The sequence below is a fragment of the Lissotriton vulgaris genome, unplaced genomic scaffold (genome assembly GCF_964263255.1).
Source record: "Lissotriton vulgaris unplaced genomic scaffold, aLisVul1.2 SCAFFOLD_380, whole genome shotgun sequence".
Lineage (NCBI taxonomy): Eukaryota > Metazoa > Chordata > Amphibia > Caudata > Salamandridae > Lissotriton > Lissotriton vulgaris.
In genome coordinates, this window is record NW_028253590.1 from 72,707 (window position 1) to 91,939 (window position 19,233).

Sequence of the window (19,233 nt, forward strand, 5' to 3'; positions counted from 1 at the left end):
GGCCAGCTAAAATCTCTAGGCAGGTGTTATATTACCCCAGACAATTGCCAATTTTGTCCATTGTATTTCTCCTCACCAAGTTCCCAACAAACCAGGGGCAACATGTGTTCTGCCCTGCTGCTCCACTCCATACACATCGCCAGGGTCTGTGCTCTAACCAGGTCTTCTAGGTCCAGGCACCCGGCAATCAAGGCCACCCTACTCAGCTCCAAATAAATGTGTCCGTCCTCCGTGAGTCTCCCCCACAGCTAATTCACATTCCAGGCCCACAGCTGTGACTCTGTCAGTTCCAGGACAAGGGATCAACCATGTACTATCCTGCAGGGACGCATGCGGTAGTTCCTTCGGGGCCTATCTAGTTGGATTGCAACCTAGTGCGCCTACCTTAAAGGGCTACATACCCGCACAGCCAGTTTCCAGGTCAGCTGCCAGCGTGCTGCTCAAGCCTTCCCAACACCTCCTGGGGAAGCGAGATCGATGCGACAGGGGGCTGCAGTTCTCCCCCTCTGTCCTGATACAGGCCAATCAAGGCTCCCAAGCCGACTGCACTACCAGTTGCACCTGTCGCTTATAGGGTCTTCAGGGTTCCTCCCCTGCTCCCCACTCGATACTCTCCGGGCAGACAGGCAACCCAGGCAGAGCCCCCACACCCTGCCAGCGTCTCCACTTTTCACGGTGCTGTGCGGTTTCCCAGCGTGGGGCAGCAATGGCCTCCTCCAAAGACTACGTCACACCCAGCTCACAGTCACTAGGTCCCTTCCAGCTCTCGGGCAGCACATCTCCGCTCCCCGCTCAAATCTCCATCCAGCAGTTGTGTATTTCCAGCTGCCACCCCGGGCACTATATTTACACTCGGCCTTCACGTCCAGGCCGCTGACATATTATTATTTATCTCTAACCCGCTATCCTCTGTCCCTGCCTTCAAGAAGTCGAGTTTTTTGCTTCCGTTTTGGATTATAAACTCAATATAGACTAGTGTGAGATCTCGCCTTTAACCAAGCATACTATTAAAGACGATTTTAGTTACTTAGGTTTTACCTAGTATTCTCATCATAATAAATATTTCGGGCTTTATTTTACCTCTTCACTCCCAGCAACACTTTCTTTATGTTTGGAGAAGTGTATAAATAAAATCTCCAAATTAACAACTAAATGGCATCTGTTGTATCTCTCGTGGTGGGAACGCCTGGACATCATTAAAATTATGTTCAATCCAATAATTTTATACACTCTTTCCAACATCCCTATTCCTGTTCCCTCATCCATTATTATTATCTTTTTTATGAAACAATAAAAAAGCCTGCAAGTCATTAATGAGACTAACAAGACTAAAAAGCAGAGGGTGGAGTTAATTTTCCTGCTTTTCCTACATATCAAAAATCGCTCCTACTTAGTCAAGCTTCGAGATGGCTCCTGGATTCTCTACTGGAATGTCCTTTGTGGGTAGATATTGAATGTGCCTATCTCTCTCCCTTCTCTTTCACAGAGTTTCTCTCTTTCACCCGCAGACCACATTCTATTTTTACCCCTATTCTTAGACACACCTTGACCCTACTTCAATTACTCCCCCTATAGATCTAAACTCCTTTCTTAATTCTTCACTTTGGCATAATAAGTTCTTATTGATTCATGACAAACCCTCTTATTGGAAATCTTGGAAATGCAAAGGCTTAATCTGGATTCATCAACTCTTTTCTCAAAATGAGATAATATTGTTTTTGGAAGCTAGACAGCATTTTAATTTGCCCCTTTCATTCCACTCTAAGTATAACCTTATCAAACAGGCCCTTTCAAAGGCATACGCTCAAGTGCTATCTTATCCTCACCCTGTTCGTCCCCCTGCCAATGGCTTACACACTCTTCTACTTTTGGTTCGTAAGGCTTTGACCATTTATACTCATATGCTCTTTACCGTCTGACCAGGAAAAGACTAAAGTTAAACTCTCTTGGGAAAAAGATCTTGGAGTTGAATGGTCAACTTCTCTATGGAATAAAATCTGGTCTAAAATTAGGAAATCCGCTAGGGTGGCCAACACCACACAAACGCAATTTTTATCTACAACAGGCCATTTCTAACCTGGTTATTTTACATAACATTTTCACTGATACACCTCATACTTGTTGTCTTGCTCTTCCCCATCTGCTGATCTGACACACTTACTCTTTAGGTGCCCACTGAACCACACTTTTGGGAAAAATGTTTGGTCTCAAATTAATTCTATTTTTAAATCCAATTTCCCCTTTTTCCTTACTCATCTATTTTTAGGTAGCTTATCGCCCATTTGGGACGATTATATTTTTAACATAAAGATTGTTGATTTACTGTTGGCTGTCGCTTTTCAGCAAATGACTAAAAATTGGAAGGATTTGACCAAATTATCAATTCAGGCATGGTGGTACACAGTATGTTATATTCACAGATTAGACACAGAGCTTGTCCATCCTATTCAATTAGCTATAAAACATTTAAATATATGGTTGCCTGTTACCATGTTTATTGATGCCAATGCCAAACGCTCTTTCTCCATGACTCCTTCTGAGCAAGAAGTTGCTCGACCCCCTTGACATTCTTTAGTAATATGTTATATCTTATTAATATCCTTTTATTACTTCAGTTCTTATGCACTCTACATCAAATGTAATATCTTACTGATTACATTGTTATTTGGTTGTTTACTCATTTCATTATCACCATGTTTGCATGTTACATTGTATTGATTGAATTTCTTTGATTTGTACTTTTTGTTTTTATTCAGTTTATCCTTTCTGTATTCTTTTTGTTCATCATATTTTACATTTTTATGCTTTAATAAAATTACTTTGAACTAAAAAAGACGATTAAGAAGACTGTCTAAATGAGGTTCCTAGTAAAAAGGTATTCAATTGGAAGTCTCTGAGATAGTGTTACTAGGGAGTGCGCAAGTTACATTTCAGTGATCATTTGTTGTAACAGGGCTTAATAGCACTGGAATAAGCAAGCCAATGCAGTGAGAAGGAAATTACTAAGTAGTGTACCTGCAAAGGCTTGAATGTTTTAATCAGTTTAGAGGCGTATGCATCCTATACAATGCAATCTTTAGTCAAGCACCTGTTTAATATGATACAGAATGGTTAAGATGCCATATTTGTTTATACCAATAGTGGAGTCATTGCAAGAGATTTGGTGGACATCTTGGATTATGGATGCAAATGGATTCGCAACGGCAACTACACAGCCACCTATAAAACATTTGAAGATATTGCAGTTAGGAATGTCTACGAGAAGGGTGTTTCCAGTTTTGTTGCAGAGGTCTGGAAAATGTCAGTTTCAGTGGATGTTGCAGATAATCTGCAACCCTACTGCACTGAATTTAGGAATGTTTTTGCACAATATCACCTTTGGTAAATTTCTGTCCAAAATCTGCATTGCAGAGGAAAAAGCCTGATTAAAGGTGTTAAGTCAGAATTGAGAAATGATGCAATGTAACCAGTCCTACAAAGTAAAGAAAGGAAAAGGATGTATGCCACATTATTTCTGACCTAAAAGCTCACTGAAAATGTCATCCTTTCATTGACTCATGAAAGTGACCAAATGCAGCCTGTTTCTTTCCTTTATGAAGAGTCCTTCATAGTCATTCCTGGCCTTTCTAGTCCTTGGAGACTTTCCAGTTAATGCTGTCCAGCACCATATCTTGTGTTTTTCAAGGTATTAGGACTTGGTCTAGCGTCAGCTGCCCACTTAATCAATAAGGTTCTAGCATCCCTGGCGGCAGTACTGCATGAGTGGCTGTACAGGTGTTTTCTAACTCTGATAACTAGATGTTGCTGGTTCCAGGGAATGATTGCAAATTAATGTATATTTGATTTCAAAGCCTTTCCTGCTCTATGTCCTTTCCAAATGACTTCCAGCACCATAGGAATATAATATTGTGATGCAGTTATTTTGTGGAATCCAAGCAGCTATGAAATGATGCTTGGTTAAGAACCGACTCTTCAACGGAGTGGATTTGAACCCCGATTCTAATCACCAATGTGAATCAACAAGGAAATGTTGGAAAAGTTTACCGCAAATGAGAGATCTTGGAGGCCTCTGGAGCAACCAAATTTCTAAAGCTAACTGCCATTTTAACCATTTTCCAGACTCGGCCATTTGTTAGAAGCCTGGCTGGTCCTATAACAACAGAAAAAACTGTAAAAGTTCCAACTTTGGTCAGGGTGGAGCAAGACATTGTGCTTGGTGGGGAAGAGCAGCACGATAGTAGAAAAAACAGGATGGGTGCTTGGGCTTGCCAACTGCGTCAGCTGCTATTTACCATTCTCAGTGCCCTTCTACTACTTAAGTAGTACAATGCACGTGTGCCCTTCACCAGACCTATTAGCTTTAGGGAGACCAAATGATAAATATTTTTATGTTAGAAATTATCCTGCTTCTCTCATCTGTCAGTTTCCATACTCCATCTCCACAAGTAAAAGAACAGGCCTTTCCCTAAGTCTTGGAGCATTTTCTATGCATTTTACCCAACACCTGTTCTAGTCAAGTCACTAAAACAGGCGACTAGGGACAGGTTGGAGGTGATACTGGCATCCCCTATCAGACCGCAGGAACGTTTGTTTCTTTTTCTCAAGTTTCTATCAAAGGGCCATTATTGTAGGTTTTCATTGGCCCTTCCCCTCTCATCAGCTTCTACTTTCAGCTTGTGATGTAGTGTCTTCACAAAGTGGGCTGGAAGTTAAATGTTCAGGTAGAAATAGTAGTCCAGGGAAGTCACATTGTGTATACAGAAGTTCCATAAAACCTTCCCACTAAAACTATATGTGTGCCATTAAATTAGAAATGTCTTCATCCAAGTGCTTATGATTCAGTGCATTTTCCAGCATTCCCTACTGGAGTTTTTTTTTTAGATTTGCTCGATCTTTATCAAGACATCTGTGGTCTTTAATTAAGTGCATGAAGCTTCACTATTCCGAATTCTGCAGTACGCAATGCACTGATATTGTTGCAGTGTCTATGGATTTGCAGCACCAACACACAAATTCTAGCTTTCCAACCTGCATGATACAAACACAATAACCGATATGGAAAATGGGCTTCAGGTACAAGATTTTTAATACTCCCAACCCCAAAGTGAGAGTGCATTGTGGATGGACTCATACATTTCTGTTGCACCTGTCCAGGTGCTCACTGTGTCACTGTTTGGGGTGCTTAGAACCATGTTACAGAAAGAAGAACTTATTAGGATTCAAAGGCAACACTCCGAACCGTCCAATGAACACATAAACCAAACCCATAAATATATGTAATTTGTAATCCAAGGGTCTCTGAATATCATTGGGTAACACTGCATGCAGTGCGAGTGTTGTAGGCTACAGTGAGACAGTGGAGGCTGTTGAGCTTAGGACATTGTTGGCCTTGAATCACTGCCTGGAATGAAGCAGGTGAGTGAAGTAAAGGTGTAGAACTCCTTTTGATAGGTTGGGGGTTTTGAAAGAAAAAGGACACTACAAGACATTTTACAGCACAACCTTCACATAAATTAGGAAACAATTGAGAAAAATGCAAATATTCTAAAGGTGTACTTAACAGGTGCCAATCAAGCACTTCGTGAGGAGTGATAGTACTCACCCTCTCACAGAAAGCTTAAAGGAATAATAGCAAAACAGTGGATTTTTCAATGTAATTTCCCCCAAAATTTGAGCAATAAGCTAGATACATTACAGCCACTAAAGAATGTCTGGTTTTGAAAGTACTTATAGCCTATCCATTTTCAAAATGTATAGAGAACTTGTTCACTCCATTTCAAATGTAGCCCTTTCCTAGTAGACTCCCACTCGTATCCTATGGCTGAGATTCTAGAGGGGAAAGACAAAGCCAACTTATTAAACCTGGGAATAGTTCGCGTAGTAGCGCTACGTGTAGATACGCGAAGTGCACTTCGCACTATGCAAGCTACGCATAGTTATGCAAACTGGGCAGTGCACTGTGCAAAATGCTGTTTGCACTGATTGCACAGTGGCGGATGCTTGTCCGCACTGTGCAATCATTGCAAACCGCATCTTGCACAGTGCAAGAGGTCGTTTTCTGCAGCTCGAGTAGATTTCTACTCGAGCGGCAGCTTTCTCAACGCGGTTTCTCATTGCGAGCGGTCGCGAGCATAAGCTGCCAAATCGCAATGAGAAACCTGACCTCTCCACGTTGATAATCTCGCCAAGTGGTTTATTTTCCATGCTCGCGATCGGCAACTTGATGTTGCTGATCGCGAACGAGGAAAAAGTCTTGCCCGAATGTTATTTTGCTCGCTCACCAGTCTGGAGGTTTTTAAAAATACAGGAATGACAGCAATAATGCCCGAAAAATATTTTTATCTTAAGATAAAGAGGCTTATCGCCTGGCATGCTCACAATATATCACTAACAGGTGATTATTATGTCAGGATCACCAGCATGTCCAAACATATGTCCATAATATGCCATTACTGTGCCTTTAGTTATGTTACAGTGTCTCGCACATACCCACCTCAAATAGGTTATATATAATCCACTTTTGGCAGGGATAAACAAGTCAAGTCAAGTCAAATAGGCTTTATTTCGACATAAAAAATATCTTAAAAAGCATACATACAAAGTAAATTCGATTTTAAACATTGCTAGATAAAAAGCATAAAAAAACCCTTACGTACTAGGAATCAGCGTTTTTTTTTTTTTAATCCACTTTTGGCAGGGATAAACACTTTTACTGGCAGCCAAACATAGACACATTTAATAACATTTAGTCAAACTGACTTGAGTTTGAGAAGCATAATGTAAATCATTTAGATCAGACAGCAAAAACCAGTCTAAATCATTTAGATTAGACATCAAAAACCAACTATATATCTTGTACTGTTGCACAGATGTTGCTAGTATTCCAATTGCAAGCAGTCATCTCGTAAAGAATACAATGGTAATCATAGTCTAACTCGAGTGGACTAATGTTCCATGAGGGATTTGGGATCCAACACGCAGGGTTGCAGTGTACAGTGCCCACCCATGCTTGATTTCTTCTGCACAATGCACCCCTATCGACACCACCTCTCCTTATGTGAATCAAGGGCTATAAAAAGGTAATTCCTCTGTAATGATATCACCCTGCCAAGGAAATTCTTCACATGGGCATATCCACAGGACTGGCCTGTGATTTACTGACTGTCTGAACCTCAATTGGACCTCAGATATGGCAGTCAGACCCAGATGTATCACAGAATTAATGTTTTTCATAAATAGATGAAAGTAAAATTATCAAACAGGCTTGCAGATCTGAGGTGCACGGCCGGGTTACCCTTATACACAACCCACAACTGCAACAAGTCTGCAGATACACACGCACAGGCTGGAACCAGACACATGGTCGAATTTGCAGCTTGTATTTTAATCTACTATTGCAAGTAAGCACCATCATCCTTGCAGAAGCAGAGAGTCCACCACAATTGATTATATCACTCATATTGCAAACATTAAGGTCCTCATTCTATTTCGCCTGCAAATTCTATCTTCGGTACAAACTACTATTGGCACCCAATATGGGGCGAATATCTCAGATGCAAATTACTCATGCTGCAGATATTTGCAGTTAAAACCTGGTGCCGTTCGTTTGGATAATTTGTGCACATTCCAGGTTTAGCATTTCAACAATTTTAACTTGACTGCCCTCAAGCAATCAGAACTGGAATCTGTGGTTAGATCAATCTGATGGGCTGCTAGTGGCTATTCAGAATAGTGGCAACTTGTCACAAACTCTTGATGATGGCTCTACTGTAATGTAAATATATTTTCTCCTCCACTTTGTACACATCTTAAATCAATCTCCCAGTTCCTATTACAAAGCTCTATTGCTTCCCAGCCCCAAAACATACACACATTCAAACAGTAAATAATTAAATATGCATATAAAATGGAAAAATTTGTAGAGTGTGGGAAAAATAAATGGATTGATAAATTGATGGATTAACATATATGCCCATTAGAATGACGAATGAAGAAATAGGCAATGGAATATTAATGTGTATATATATATCTATTTAGATGACATGAAATACATTTCGAGCAGTTGGACCTATTGGTGTTACCAATTTGGTGCAAAAAACACAAATCTATCTTACCTGGGTCATTAAACTCCACCATTGTGTATGTGCGCACACCACATGGGAACTTTCTTATTATTCTGTCCAGAAGCCAGCTATTGACCACCTTAAGCTGCTGAAAGTCATCATACATAGAGCCCGTGGTATCAACCAAGTACGTCAGAGAAGATCCCTCTGAAGATTGAAAAATGTTGATATGTATTTAATTAGTTTCTTACAGGACAGCATCATAAAATCTGCCATAGAAATTATACTAATGAATTCTTATCTAAGAATTTCCTTCTTCCTTTAGAAATGTACATATTCCTTATTCTGTTGAAAAAAACATAGCAATGTACAAACGTAAATATTTTGCCGACTAATGGTCCATTGTATAGCAAATGTGAGCATTGAAGTGCATTTCTGGTCAACAAACAGCCACATTTAAGATTGGAACACTAGAATCTTGATTAACAAAATTAGGAATTTTGGATTTTCTGACCACAAATTGCATTTATCACCATTAAAATAAATCTGCTTGCTTACAGGATTTTTATGCAGTAGTATGTGTGCAACTAGAAGTGGGAACACTCAATTTGTCAGACCTCTTTAGGTTTCTCACAAGCATTGTGCATGGCCATTCCCACCCTGGAAACACTTGTAAATATGCTCCTACAAGATCTACAAATATATGTGGTTCCATAGCGGTAGGACAGTGATATTGGTTTCTATGGGCCTCATTTATGAGATATGACGCATCGCTGCGTGAAAGCAGCGCTGTGTCACTTCTCAGTGCGCACTCCTTGCGACATACCTGATGCGTCATATTTAATGTATGACGCATCATGTTGCAAGGAGTTACAGATACGTCAGTATTTCTGACGTATCTGTAAGCGCAAAAGTGACGCATTGCTGGAGTGTGTCACTAAAGTGACGCAACTCCAGCAATGCGTCCTTTCACATGGGGCAAGCCCCATGTGAAAGGGCCTGCATCAGTCTTACGCCTGCTGTGAGGCAGGCGCAAGATTTTGACGCAACGGCGCCCCAAAAGTGACGCCATTAAATCTCATAGATTTCACTGCGTCACTTCTACGAGGCTTTTTGCGGGGGGTGCGACTCCCCTGCATGCATTATACCTGCTTAGATGCGTCACTTTGTAAATAGTGCGCAACAGGAGGCATGTTTTACGCCGCCGATGCGTCACAAAAAGTAATAGATCGGAAGCGCAAAACTGACGCAAGGCTATATAAATGAGGCCCTTTATTTTTAAGTATATTTTCCAGGTAGAGAATATAACGAAAAATGAAGTTGCCTTACTTAAACTCAAATTTACACGTTGCCGTTGGACATGCAGTCTTTTATCCCTTAGGCAGCTCCTACCTCCAGGGAAGATGCCCCTTCAGAAAAATAAAACACTAACGGCTGTTCGACCCTGCCAGGTGGTATGGCAGACTTATTAGAACATTACATGAAGACAGTCTGTCAAACAAAGGGTATTTTGGGGGAAAAATATAAATAATCTATCTACCCTGTGTGTTGGACTTCTGTCAGTGGGTGAAAAGTGTGTGGTCCTTTGCTGTCTGACAATACCATCCTTGGCTTGGTTTTCCCAAGCAGAATGATCACAAGTAGAAAGCCCATGGAGGGCCACCTTAAGCAGGGCTGCCCTTCTGATACCAATCTCACAGGTGTGGGTCTTTCTGAAGAGTTTTCTTTAGCATTAATGTAGGCAACATCTTTGCCACCAGGAAAACTGATTACCTAACTCGTAACTGATTTAGGGTAACCAAGAGGGGTGTTAATGGTGCATCTGTCAATGTTTGGTCATGTCTTATTTCCACTAATTTCAACTGGCTTCCTAAATACACATTACCAACACTTTTATTTCTGTGGATTGTCCAGTCAGTGGACAATCTAAGCAGTAAGAAGGGAGAGGGTGGGAATTGCTGCAAAGATCGAAGCAAGATGGCGGCCGCTACTGCAGCCGTGTGAGGAGCTGCTCGTGTTCTGTCCGGTGATCCGACCTACCCTGGCGTGAGTGTGGTGCTTACTGCCGCCCTTTGTCTGTGAGCTGAGGCTGGAGACTATACGGGGATTACAGAGGCGTCGAGGAGAAAAGATCGATTCGTTCTCCGCTCATTGTGTTACATTGGAGGTATTGGTTTGCTGAGCCGCGGGGGCCGTGCCGACTCTTACCCACTGGTCGGCGGGACCCAGGTGCTTCTGTGCTTCTGCGTCTGCGGCGTCTGCAGCGCTCCAACCACGACCCATCGCTTTTTCAAAATCAGCTGCCACGAGACGCATGGAAGACGCGGCTTGAACGTTTGTGCTGATGACTTGCTTTGTGCTCGGAAGAGCACTTCCTAGGACTTTGCTGCTCCTGGCTACAGTTTTGCGAGTTAATTATTTTTTTTCGCTCAGAAAGGCACTGCTGGTGCTTCAGACACTGCGTGAAGCTCAAGGACGCGATTAAAGGCGTTATTGGTGGTGCTCAGCAAGCGGCTGAACTTCAAAGCCCCTTGCAGTTAGCAGTTGTAGCAGTTTTTCTTTCTTTCTTTTTCTCCACTGCTACGCTACATATCGCTTAATAGAAGACACCTCCGGTGAGTGGAAACATTTTTTGAATTTGCTACATTGTGGTGCTCGAACTTTCTCTTAGCAGCCAGCAAGTATCGACAGCATAGAAGTGACTTAAGTGACTGAATAAACTCTCTTTATTCTTTGATACATTATCTGTGACATATTTCCATCCATTTAACATGGCTCCCAAAGGTAGAGTAACAAAAAAAATACCACTAATCTAGTTAACTCTACAAATGCTGCAAATACCACTACAACAGCAGACCCAGAAAACCGCAATTTACAAACAAATGGAGTTTCTAAAGAGCCCACAATACCTGATTTATTTAAGAAAAAGCCTACAACTAACCCTAATAAAAGTATTACAACTGAACCGACCCCCTCTAAGGCTTCAGTATACTCTAACCCCGAAAAAACCAACATAGGCCAATCAGCTAAACCCGCTGATGCTTTAGTTCCAGCTGATGAAGACGTTGGAGCAAGAGGAGAAGCCAACGACGATGATGTAGTATCTGAGCTTTGCCTCGCTGTAGAGGGAGTTAGAGTTTCACCTAGACCGAATGAACAACAACAACAAGATGCAGAGTCTATAGAGTCAGGGGGTCAATTTTTTCCAATGTCTGATTTATCAGTTGCATCAGAAGGAGATTTTGAAGAGGAGCTTCTAAATGAGGGGCACTCTCAGGTAAAAGATTGGGCGGATGATTGCAATCAAATCTCAGAGGAAGATCTGCTCGGCTCTGATTTTCTAACAAATGAAGGAGCTTCAAATACGGTCCGCAAGGTCATAGAGGAAAAATCTACGGAGAATATAACAGTCATGAATCAACCTCAATGGGATGGGGCCGGTGCAAATAATGAAATTGATCATGAAAATTCTGAAACTCCTGAGCTAGTAGAGGAAACTGAGGAAATCACTTTAAAGTCCATATATAAGCTACAGGCCTCAATGTATCGTATGATTCTAACTCACAGAGAAGAAACCAAGGCTGAGGGTCTTCGGACTCAGGGAGCTGTACGTAAACTCCAAAATGTTGTTCGACGACTGGCCAAGTCTAGTACGGACACTAATTTGAGAGTGCAAGAGACTGAAACACGTATATCGGCGGTAGAGGATGAGTTAACGCTACAAAAGAACTCAATCAAAGACTTGGATAGTACTAGGAAAGATGTGGACTGGAAACTAACGGATTCAGAGAATCGCGCTCGGCGCAATAATCTACGTATCTTGGGAGTTGGTGAAAAGTCAGAAGGGAAGGATGCTCGACGGTTTGTAGTAGATTTGTTTTCGGATGCTTTTCAGGATCTCACTGGATGGGATTGGGATAAAGAAATTATAAGAGCCCATCGGTTCCCATTTAATCAAAAACCAGACCAGGAAGGGAGGAACAAACATCCAAGAGCTATTCTCATTTGTGTGCAGAACTGTCTTCTCCGTGAGATCTTATATGATTTGGCAAGACCATCTAAACCCTGAAAAGGCTTGGGGCACGAATTCTTTGTTAGACCAGACTTCTGTGCTGCAACTGTTCAACAACGTTGGAGACTTAAACAGCTTATGGCACCAATGCAAGCTAAGGGGGGTCAAACCTTCCTACTTAATTCTGCTAAACTTAAAGTTGTGCATAAGGGAAGAACCTTATTTTTTGTCTCGGAGATAAAAGCGCAACAATACTTAGAAATTATGTAATAAGTGTTATAGGATGGAGGTCATGTTTAACACTGTATTTAGTTTGAATGGGCTGACCCCTTAGCAGTGTGCTCTGCTATTTAACTGTTTTGTTTTTTGCTGCCTTTTTAGTTCTAAATGCACTCTATTTTTTCTATTTTGTCAGGAGGGTCAGACCCCGGTGGAACTCACAGCTGACACTCACATACCATCAATGAGGGCAATAGCCCTTACGCTTCTGGTGGGGGGGTGGTGGGGGAAGGGAGGGGTGGGAGGGAACAATGGGGGTGGTGGGTGGGAAGAAGCCTTTCTTTTGGGGTGCAAGGTCATACAGTTGGAAGATGTATTTGTTTTTTGTTTAAGATTCACTTCTGGCAGATATCGAACTTTGGCAGTTGCTGCTCATGTATTTGTGTTTAGTCAAGTTTACTTAAAAATATTTCATAATGGCTAAATTATCGATATACTCTATCAATGTATGTGGTTTGAACGATAAAAGAAAAAGAGGTATAATGGCCAGATTTTAAAAACTATGCGGGTGGATGTAGTATGCATTCAAGAGACCCATATCGCCTGGTCTAACAGAGGGACCTTAAGAGATCTTGGGTTGGAAGTGGTAGGGTGTTCTCGCCAGAGTTCTACAACAAGAGGGGTCGCAATTCTCAAGAGGCGTGGAATGGGGGAAGTAAAAAGAGTTAAAGAGGATCTAATTGGACGATGGGTGATTGCCGAACTTAAAGTTGGAGGACTGATTATTACTATATGCTCCATGTATGGATCTATATTGGATGACTCTGGTGCGCTTGATCTTCTAAGTGTAGAGCTGGCACAATGGTCACCAAATATTATGTTTTGTGGAGATTTTAATCTACATTTGGAAGAAACATTTGATATTCATAGTAGTACTCCATATAAGGGTAGGAAGAAGGTATTTATAGCACTTAGAGGGATCATCCAAGAGTATAGACTAACTGATGTAGGCAATGAGAAAAGAAGAGGAATGTTTGGGCACACTTTTTTTCTGCACCGCACCAAAGATTTTTTAGATTAGACTATTTTTTTGTATTTAAGGGATTATACAATGATCTAGCGCAAGTAGAATACGAGGTTCTTCCGAAAGTTATCTCAGACCATAATCCTTTAATACTCAAGTTTGTACTGAATATCTCTAACACCACCCGTTCATGGTTTTTTGATCATAAATTACTGTATGACCCATTCTATATTGACCGTATGAATGCTTGGATTCTGAAATTCTTTTCTAATAATAAAGGTACTGCATCACCAGAAATAGTTTGGGATGCCTTTAAATGTGGGGTTCGGGGTGAAACACTTAGCTACTCAGTAAGTAAACAAAAGGAAGCTAGAGTCCAGGAAACTTCTGAAATTAAAAATCTTAGATCTTTAGAGGTCCAACTTATGCAAGCATACAATCAAGGATTACCTACTGAAACTGTTATAAAGAAATTAACAGCTCTGAAAACCAAGATTTATCAACGATTTGCTACGAAATTTGCGCAACAAGTCTCTGCCTTCAGGACAGAGCTATATGAAGTTGGGGAAAATTCGGGCAAATTATTGGCAAAGAGGGCGAGACAGAAAGCAGCTTTTGATAGTATCAATAAAAGAAATAATCATACAGGGACAACTGTTAGCAAAATGGAAGATATTCTGAGAGTCTTTAGTGATTTTTATTCCAAACTGTATGCTGATGATGATCGCCCTGATTGTTTAGACCAGATTAATCAGTTTGTTGATCCTGTATTGAACTCTATCCTATCTAATGAAGAGAAGGAGAAACTAGACTTACCATTTACCTGGGAGGAGATCGAACTCTCCCTAATGTCGCTAGCTTCAGGAAAAGCCGCAGGACCTGATGCTATTCTTTTAGAATTTTATAAATTCTTTAGGAATGCGTTAAAATCAGAACTATTGGATTTATGTTTGAATGCACAGCAAGGTAATGCCCCTCAATCATGGCATGACTCTATCATTACGGTGTTTCTTAAAAAAGGCAAACCTTCATTATCACCCTCATCTTTTCGCCCTATTTCACTTATAAATTCTGACAGTAACATTTTTTCTAAAATCTTAGCGGTAAGACTTTCCAATAATATTTCCCCTTTAGTTTCTAAGTACCAACATGGTTTTATCCCAGCTAGAGATACCGCCGATCACATTCGACGTGTGATTTCCTTTTTGGATTGGTCCCAAGCAACTCGGTCTAATATTGGACTCGTATTTTTAGACGCTGAGAAAGCTTTCGACCGGGTCGTTTGGGACTATCTCTGGGAAATTCTGCTCAGGAAGGGACTAGGACAGGGGATCATTAAAGCTTTGAAAACTTTGTATATCACCCCCAGAGCGTATATTCGTATCAATGGGCAACTATCATCACCTTTATTAATTACCAGGGGTACCCGTCAGGGATGCCCCTGTTCTCCCCTACTTTTTGCTTTTTATATTGACCCTTTAATTAATCGTTTTTTTTTGGAAGCTAATATCAAACTTATACACCTAGCTAATATTAACTATCGAGTCCTTGCTTACGCCGACGATATTGTGATTACAACTACAGACGTTCAAACAGCCTTACCTATCATTGATCAGATTGCTAAACAGTTTGGGTTTTTCTCTGGTTATAAACTTAATTTGGAAAAAAACCAAGTTCTGTGATCAGGAGAAAACCCACCTGCAAACACTTCAGAAGTTACATATTTAGGAATTAAAATTTCGCTACCTATAGAAAAGATTCCAGAGCGCAACCTTAACCCTATTATAACCCAAATCAATACCTCATTACAGTGTCTTGATCATTTACGGTTATCTCTCTTTGGTCGACTTAACATTTTAAAAATGTTGGTTTTACCGAAGGTCCTATACTTATTTCGCACAATTCCTTGGATTTCCAATTACTCTCCTTTAAAAATCTAGAGAGAACTGCATTTCGATTTCTTTGGGGCTATAAACGTCACAGAAAATCTGCTAAGAAAATGATTCTTAGCAAGGAATGTGGTGGGTGGAATGTCCCTTATTTTATTTTTTATTATTTTTCTGCTGTTTTACAATACATTGGCCCCTTAATTTTGGGTGATAGAGTCGAACTTGTAGATTGCCAGACCCCATCAACTTATCAAATGATTTGGGGTGAGAAAGTTAAGGGTAGCTTTTTGAGAATGGTTGAACCCAGCTATCACAAAAAAACCAAATATAAGACGCTGAAATCAGCTTTTGGAGTCTGGCAAAAAATTTGAAAACACATAAAACTAGTGAAATTACATTTCTACACTCCTCTTACATCAATGGAGTTATTTCCAGAAATTTGTTATGATTTAATTATGTATAGGTGGCAGCAGAAAGGAATAAAACATCTGGGTGATTTATTTTATAACGGTCAAATGATTTCATTTCAGGATTTAATGACTAATTTTTCTGTGGGAAGAAACGTTTTTTTTAAATACTTACAACTTCGTAGCTTCCTACAGAATCATCCTTCAATTCCTCCAGTTAAAATTCCCCTACTAGAGCTTTTACAAAAAAAACCTCGGATAGGCGCTATATATTTAAGTCTAATGCAGGAATACGGGGATGATTTAGGCCAATGTCAGATGAAATGGGCTAACAGTCTAGGTATATTGGATGTTGATATCTTATTGTCGATTAAAATGGCTGCAGAGTGTCTCATAACTGGGATGATGAAATCCCAACATTTCATGTGTATCCATAACCTTTAGTACACTCCAAGTAAAGTAGTTAAATGGAGGACGACGGTAGGCACGAACTGCAGTCGATGTGGATTGTATGCAGCCGATGAATTACATATGTTTTTTCTTTGTTCTAAATTATCATTGCTGTATCAACAAATCGAAACTTTTTTATCCATTATTTTGAAATGTAACATAAAGATAACAAATGAATTAGTATTACTTGGTATAGATCACACTGTTACTAGGCCCAGACCAATCTCTTATTTTCTTTTTCTCTGCATGGCCACAGTCAGATCCTGTATTACTAAAGAATGGATCAGCCAGGATCCCCCTACGTTTTTCATGTGGCGGGAAAAATTATTATTTATGTATAACATGGAATCTGCTATCTATAAGCTTAAGGGGGTTAAAAAAAGAATCATGGGGGAAAAAATGTGGGCACCAATTGCCGAGTGGATTTAATTTTCTGCATTTTTCTGCTCTATTTTTCTTCCATTTTGTACTCTGTTAAAAATTATTATATATTTTGTTCCTTTTTTAAGATATTGTGTTATTTTGCTTATTATTATGCTTTGCTGTATTCCCTTGCAATAAAACAATAAAACTTTAAAAAAAAAAAAAAGAAGGAAGAGGGTGGATTAAGCTTGAAACTCTACAATTTTCATTGAATTCTTCGAAATTTTATGATCACCCTTTAAGTCAGAAATCTCTACAAATCCTATTAAGAAACATATAATTCATAAAAAAATTCAAGTGGAGGAGGAAGTTGGCAATTGGTGAATAGTTAACCAGATCCTGCTGATCTGATTTGCCTGATGATGCAATAAAGTAACGGAATGTTGACCATGTCATGGGGTTTGGGAAGACTAGCAGTTGCTCTCATGTTGGTATTTGCTATCCTGTCTTGCCAAAGTTGGTCGCACTATTAAACTTGATAGCAATAAACTTAGCACAAGGAGGTCGATGCTGTGAGGTTCTTTCAACAACAACAAGAAATTAATTTTGATTTTCGCTCTGGAGTGATTTGATTGAATCACATGTAAAAGAATACAAAGTCAAACGTCATGAAACTAGTGGGTTACAGATTCCTCTAAAGCCCAATTTCAGAAGCGTAAGAAAGGACATGCAAGATGATCATAATAAGTTTTATTAAAGGCATGTCACTGTTCAATGTGCTACATTAACAGCTAAGTAAGTCATTTCACATCCTGACTGACAAGCAAGTAAAAAAGTAATGCAATTTAAACTGGGTTATAAACTCACTGAGCAATTAATGGAAGTTACTGCTGATGACTGAAGGTCATTATGGAAAAACAGTGCCATTGGATGCTTTTGAAAATTAAAATATGCCTATCTGAAGGGGATACCAACATCTGTGATGTCGTCAAAACCCCCAAAATAACTGATAAAATGGGCCGCAACTAACCCTACATGAGTGGTTTCAGGTTTGACAAGTTGAAACCAAAGATTCGATCAAGTATAGTGCAAATGAATTGAGTAAGGCCACAAAGGAGCAGCTTCAGAGTGGTAGAATGATTGCTAAGGCTTCTAGGCAGAAGAGGCACATCAATGTCACCCTCTTCTTCAATGTAGAAGTGCATTGACAGGTAGCAAGATACTGAGTTGTGCTATATAGATGTTGGAATGAAAAGGGAAGCAGAAAAATAGGCCCATGCCAACACATTATTTGAAAACTTTTATCTGGAGCGTTGGATTCTAATGTGAGATCTACATCTCCGAATTCACATAGTTTCCATTTTGTTCATTTCTGTATATCTCAATGACTACCTTGATTTCAATGACAATTTATCACTTTTATATTTATATTTCATACTAATCATGATTCTGCACCAGATATACTTTGCCAAAGAAATGCAGAGCCTGATTCCTTAAATGTGCTTAAAGAAGAAATGTACTTATGATTCTTTAAGAGCTTTTCCATTATTTTGCATGTTAGAAGTAAGACAGAACTACTTTGTGAATTAGGTCGGGATTGTAACTCACTATAAGAAAGAAGTAAGCCGCATTTACTAACTACAGAAAAAACGTTGTACATTGCGCACCTAATGTTCTATCCCCTCTGCAATGCCACTGTCCATAGAAAAGATCCTTAAAAATTGATATCTGTGGGTTCGCACGGCGAAACAAGATGGCCGCAACGTGAGGAGCTCCGCTCAGTCGAGCCGACCCACGGAAGAAGGGACCCGTTTCCAGCGGCGCTGCAACTCGGGAAATGACGCACCCTGCTGTCGGAAGTGGCAATATTCAGCATGGCAAGTTTTTAGACCAAAACGCGGTCTTTCAGTCACTTTACGAGCTGTTCTTGTCCTCTCCTGATAACGGCCGTCATCTTGAATGCTTTGTTCCTACCCAGCATTTATTTTCCCTCACGCTGCAAATACGCATCCTGGGCATTCATAGCTGCGACTTACTTCCACTGCTGAGGAGGCTTTTTTTTCAGTTCATGATATGCCACATTAATGTCTTTTTTAAAACTTTTTTTTGCTCTTTATCCCTCTCAGTGTTTCAAATGTACTTTTTTTTCCGTCAACTGATTATTACTGAAAGGAGCAGTTTGCGTGCACTAACTACATAGCGCCACCAGTTTGCACTACATGGTTTCAATGTTCCCTATTTGCTTCTTCTAGTGAAGCTGGTATTTCTTTTAACCAATATCCTGTTGTCTTTTGGAGCGCGCTTTCAGTGCCTCTCATTTTTATGCCCTTCATCACCGCACTGTGCTGTGGATATGACATTTCTTTATCAAAAGGAGTGCTGGTGTTGCTTCATATTTTCTCTAAAATACCTCCTCATTTATGTTGATGGTGTTTCTCTTGCGTCCTCCAGTTTACCCTCTTTTGCATCTTTTTTGTTGTGATAGTTTCAACATCGATTCCTCGCAATCAATTAAGCCTCATGGGAACTCTTCAAGAAGTTGTAAGGAGTCAAAAACCTCTTCCGGTAAACGCATCAAGAAGGATCCACCTTCACCGTTTAAATCACCGCTTCCTCTAACTTTAGAGTATATCATGGAGGAACTGCGCCTCATTCTTCCTTTCATGACGGACACTGCAGCTACTCTTCAGAGGTTGGATGACAAATGGTCTAGCCTTGATACGAGACTCTATGATGTAGAACAAAAGATTAGCGATGCTCAAGATGTTGTTGTTAAAGTTGATAGTCTCACCAAGGAGGTCAGCCA

The 19,233-nt window shown here is 40.2% G+C and overlaps 1 protein-coding gene across 1 annotated transcript in view; it reads right to left on the bottom strand.

Annotated features, from left to right (window-relative positions):
* The window catches only part of LOC147660913 (von Willebrand factor A domain-containing protein 7-like), a gene marked incomplete at its 3' end in the record, with an annotated part of 105,910 nt that overhangs the window by 66,734 nt on the left and 19,943 nt on the right, over window positions 1-19,233 (bottom strand). Inside the window, exon 3 of the mRNA XM_086951432.1 lies at window positions 8,115-8,270. Coding sequence (XP_086807558.1) covers window positions 8,115-8,270 — 156 coding nt within the window. The remainder of the gene's footprint in view (window positions 1-8,114; window positions 8,271-19,233) is intronic.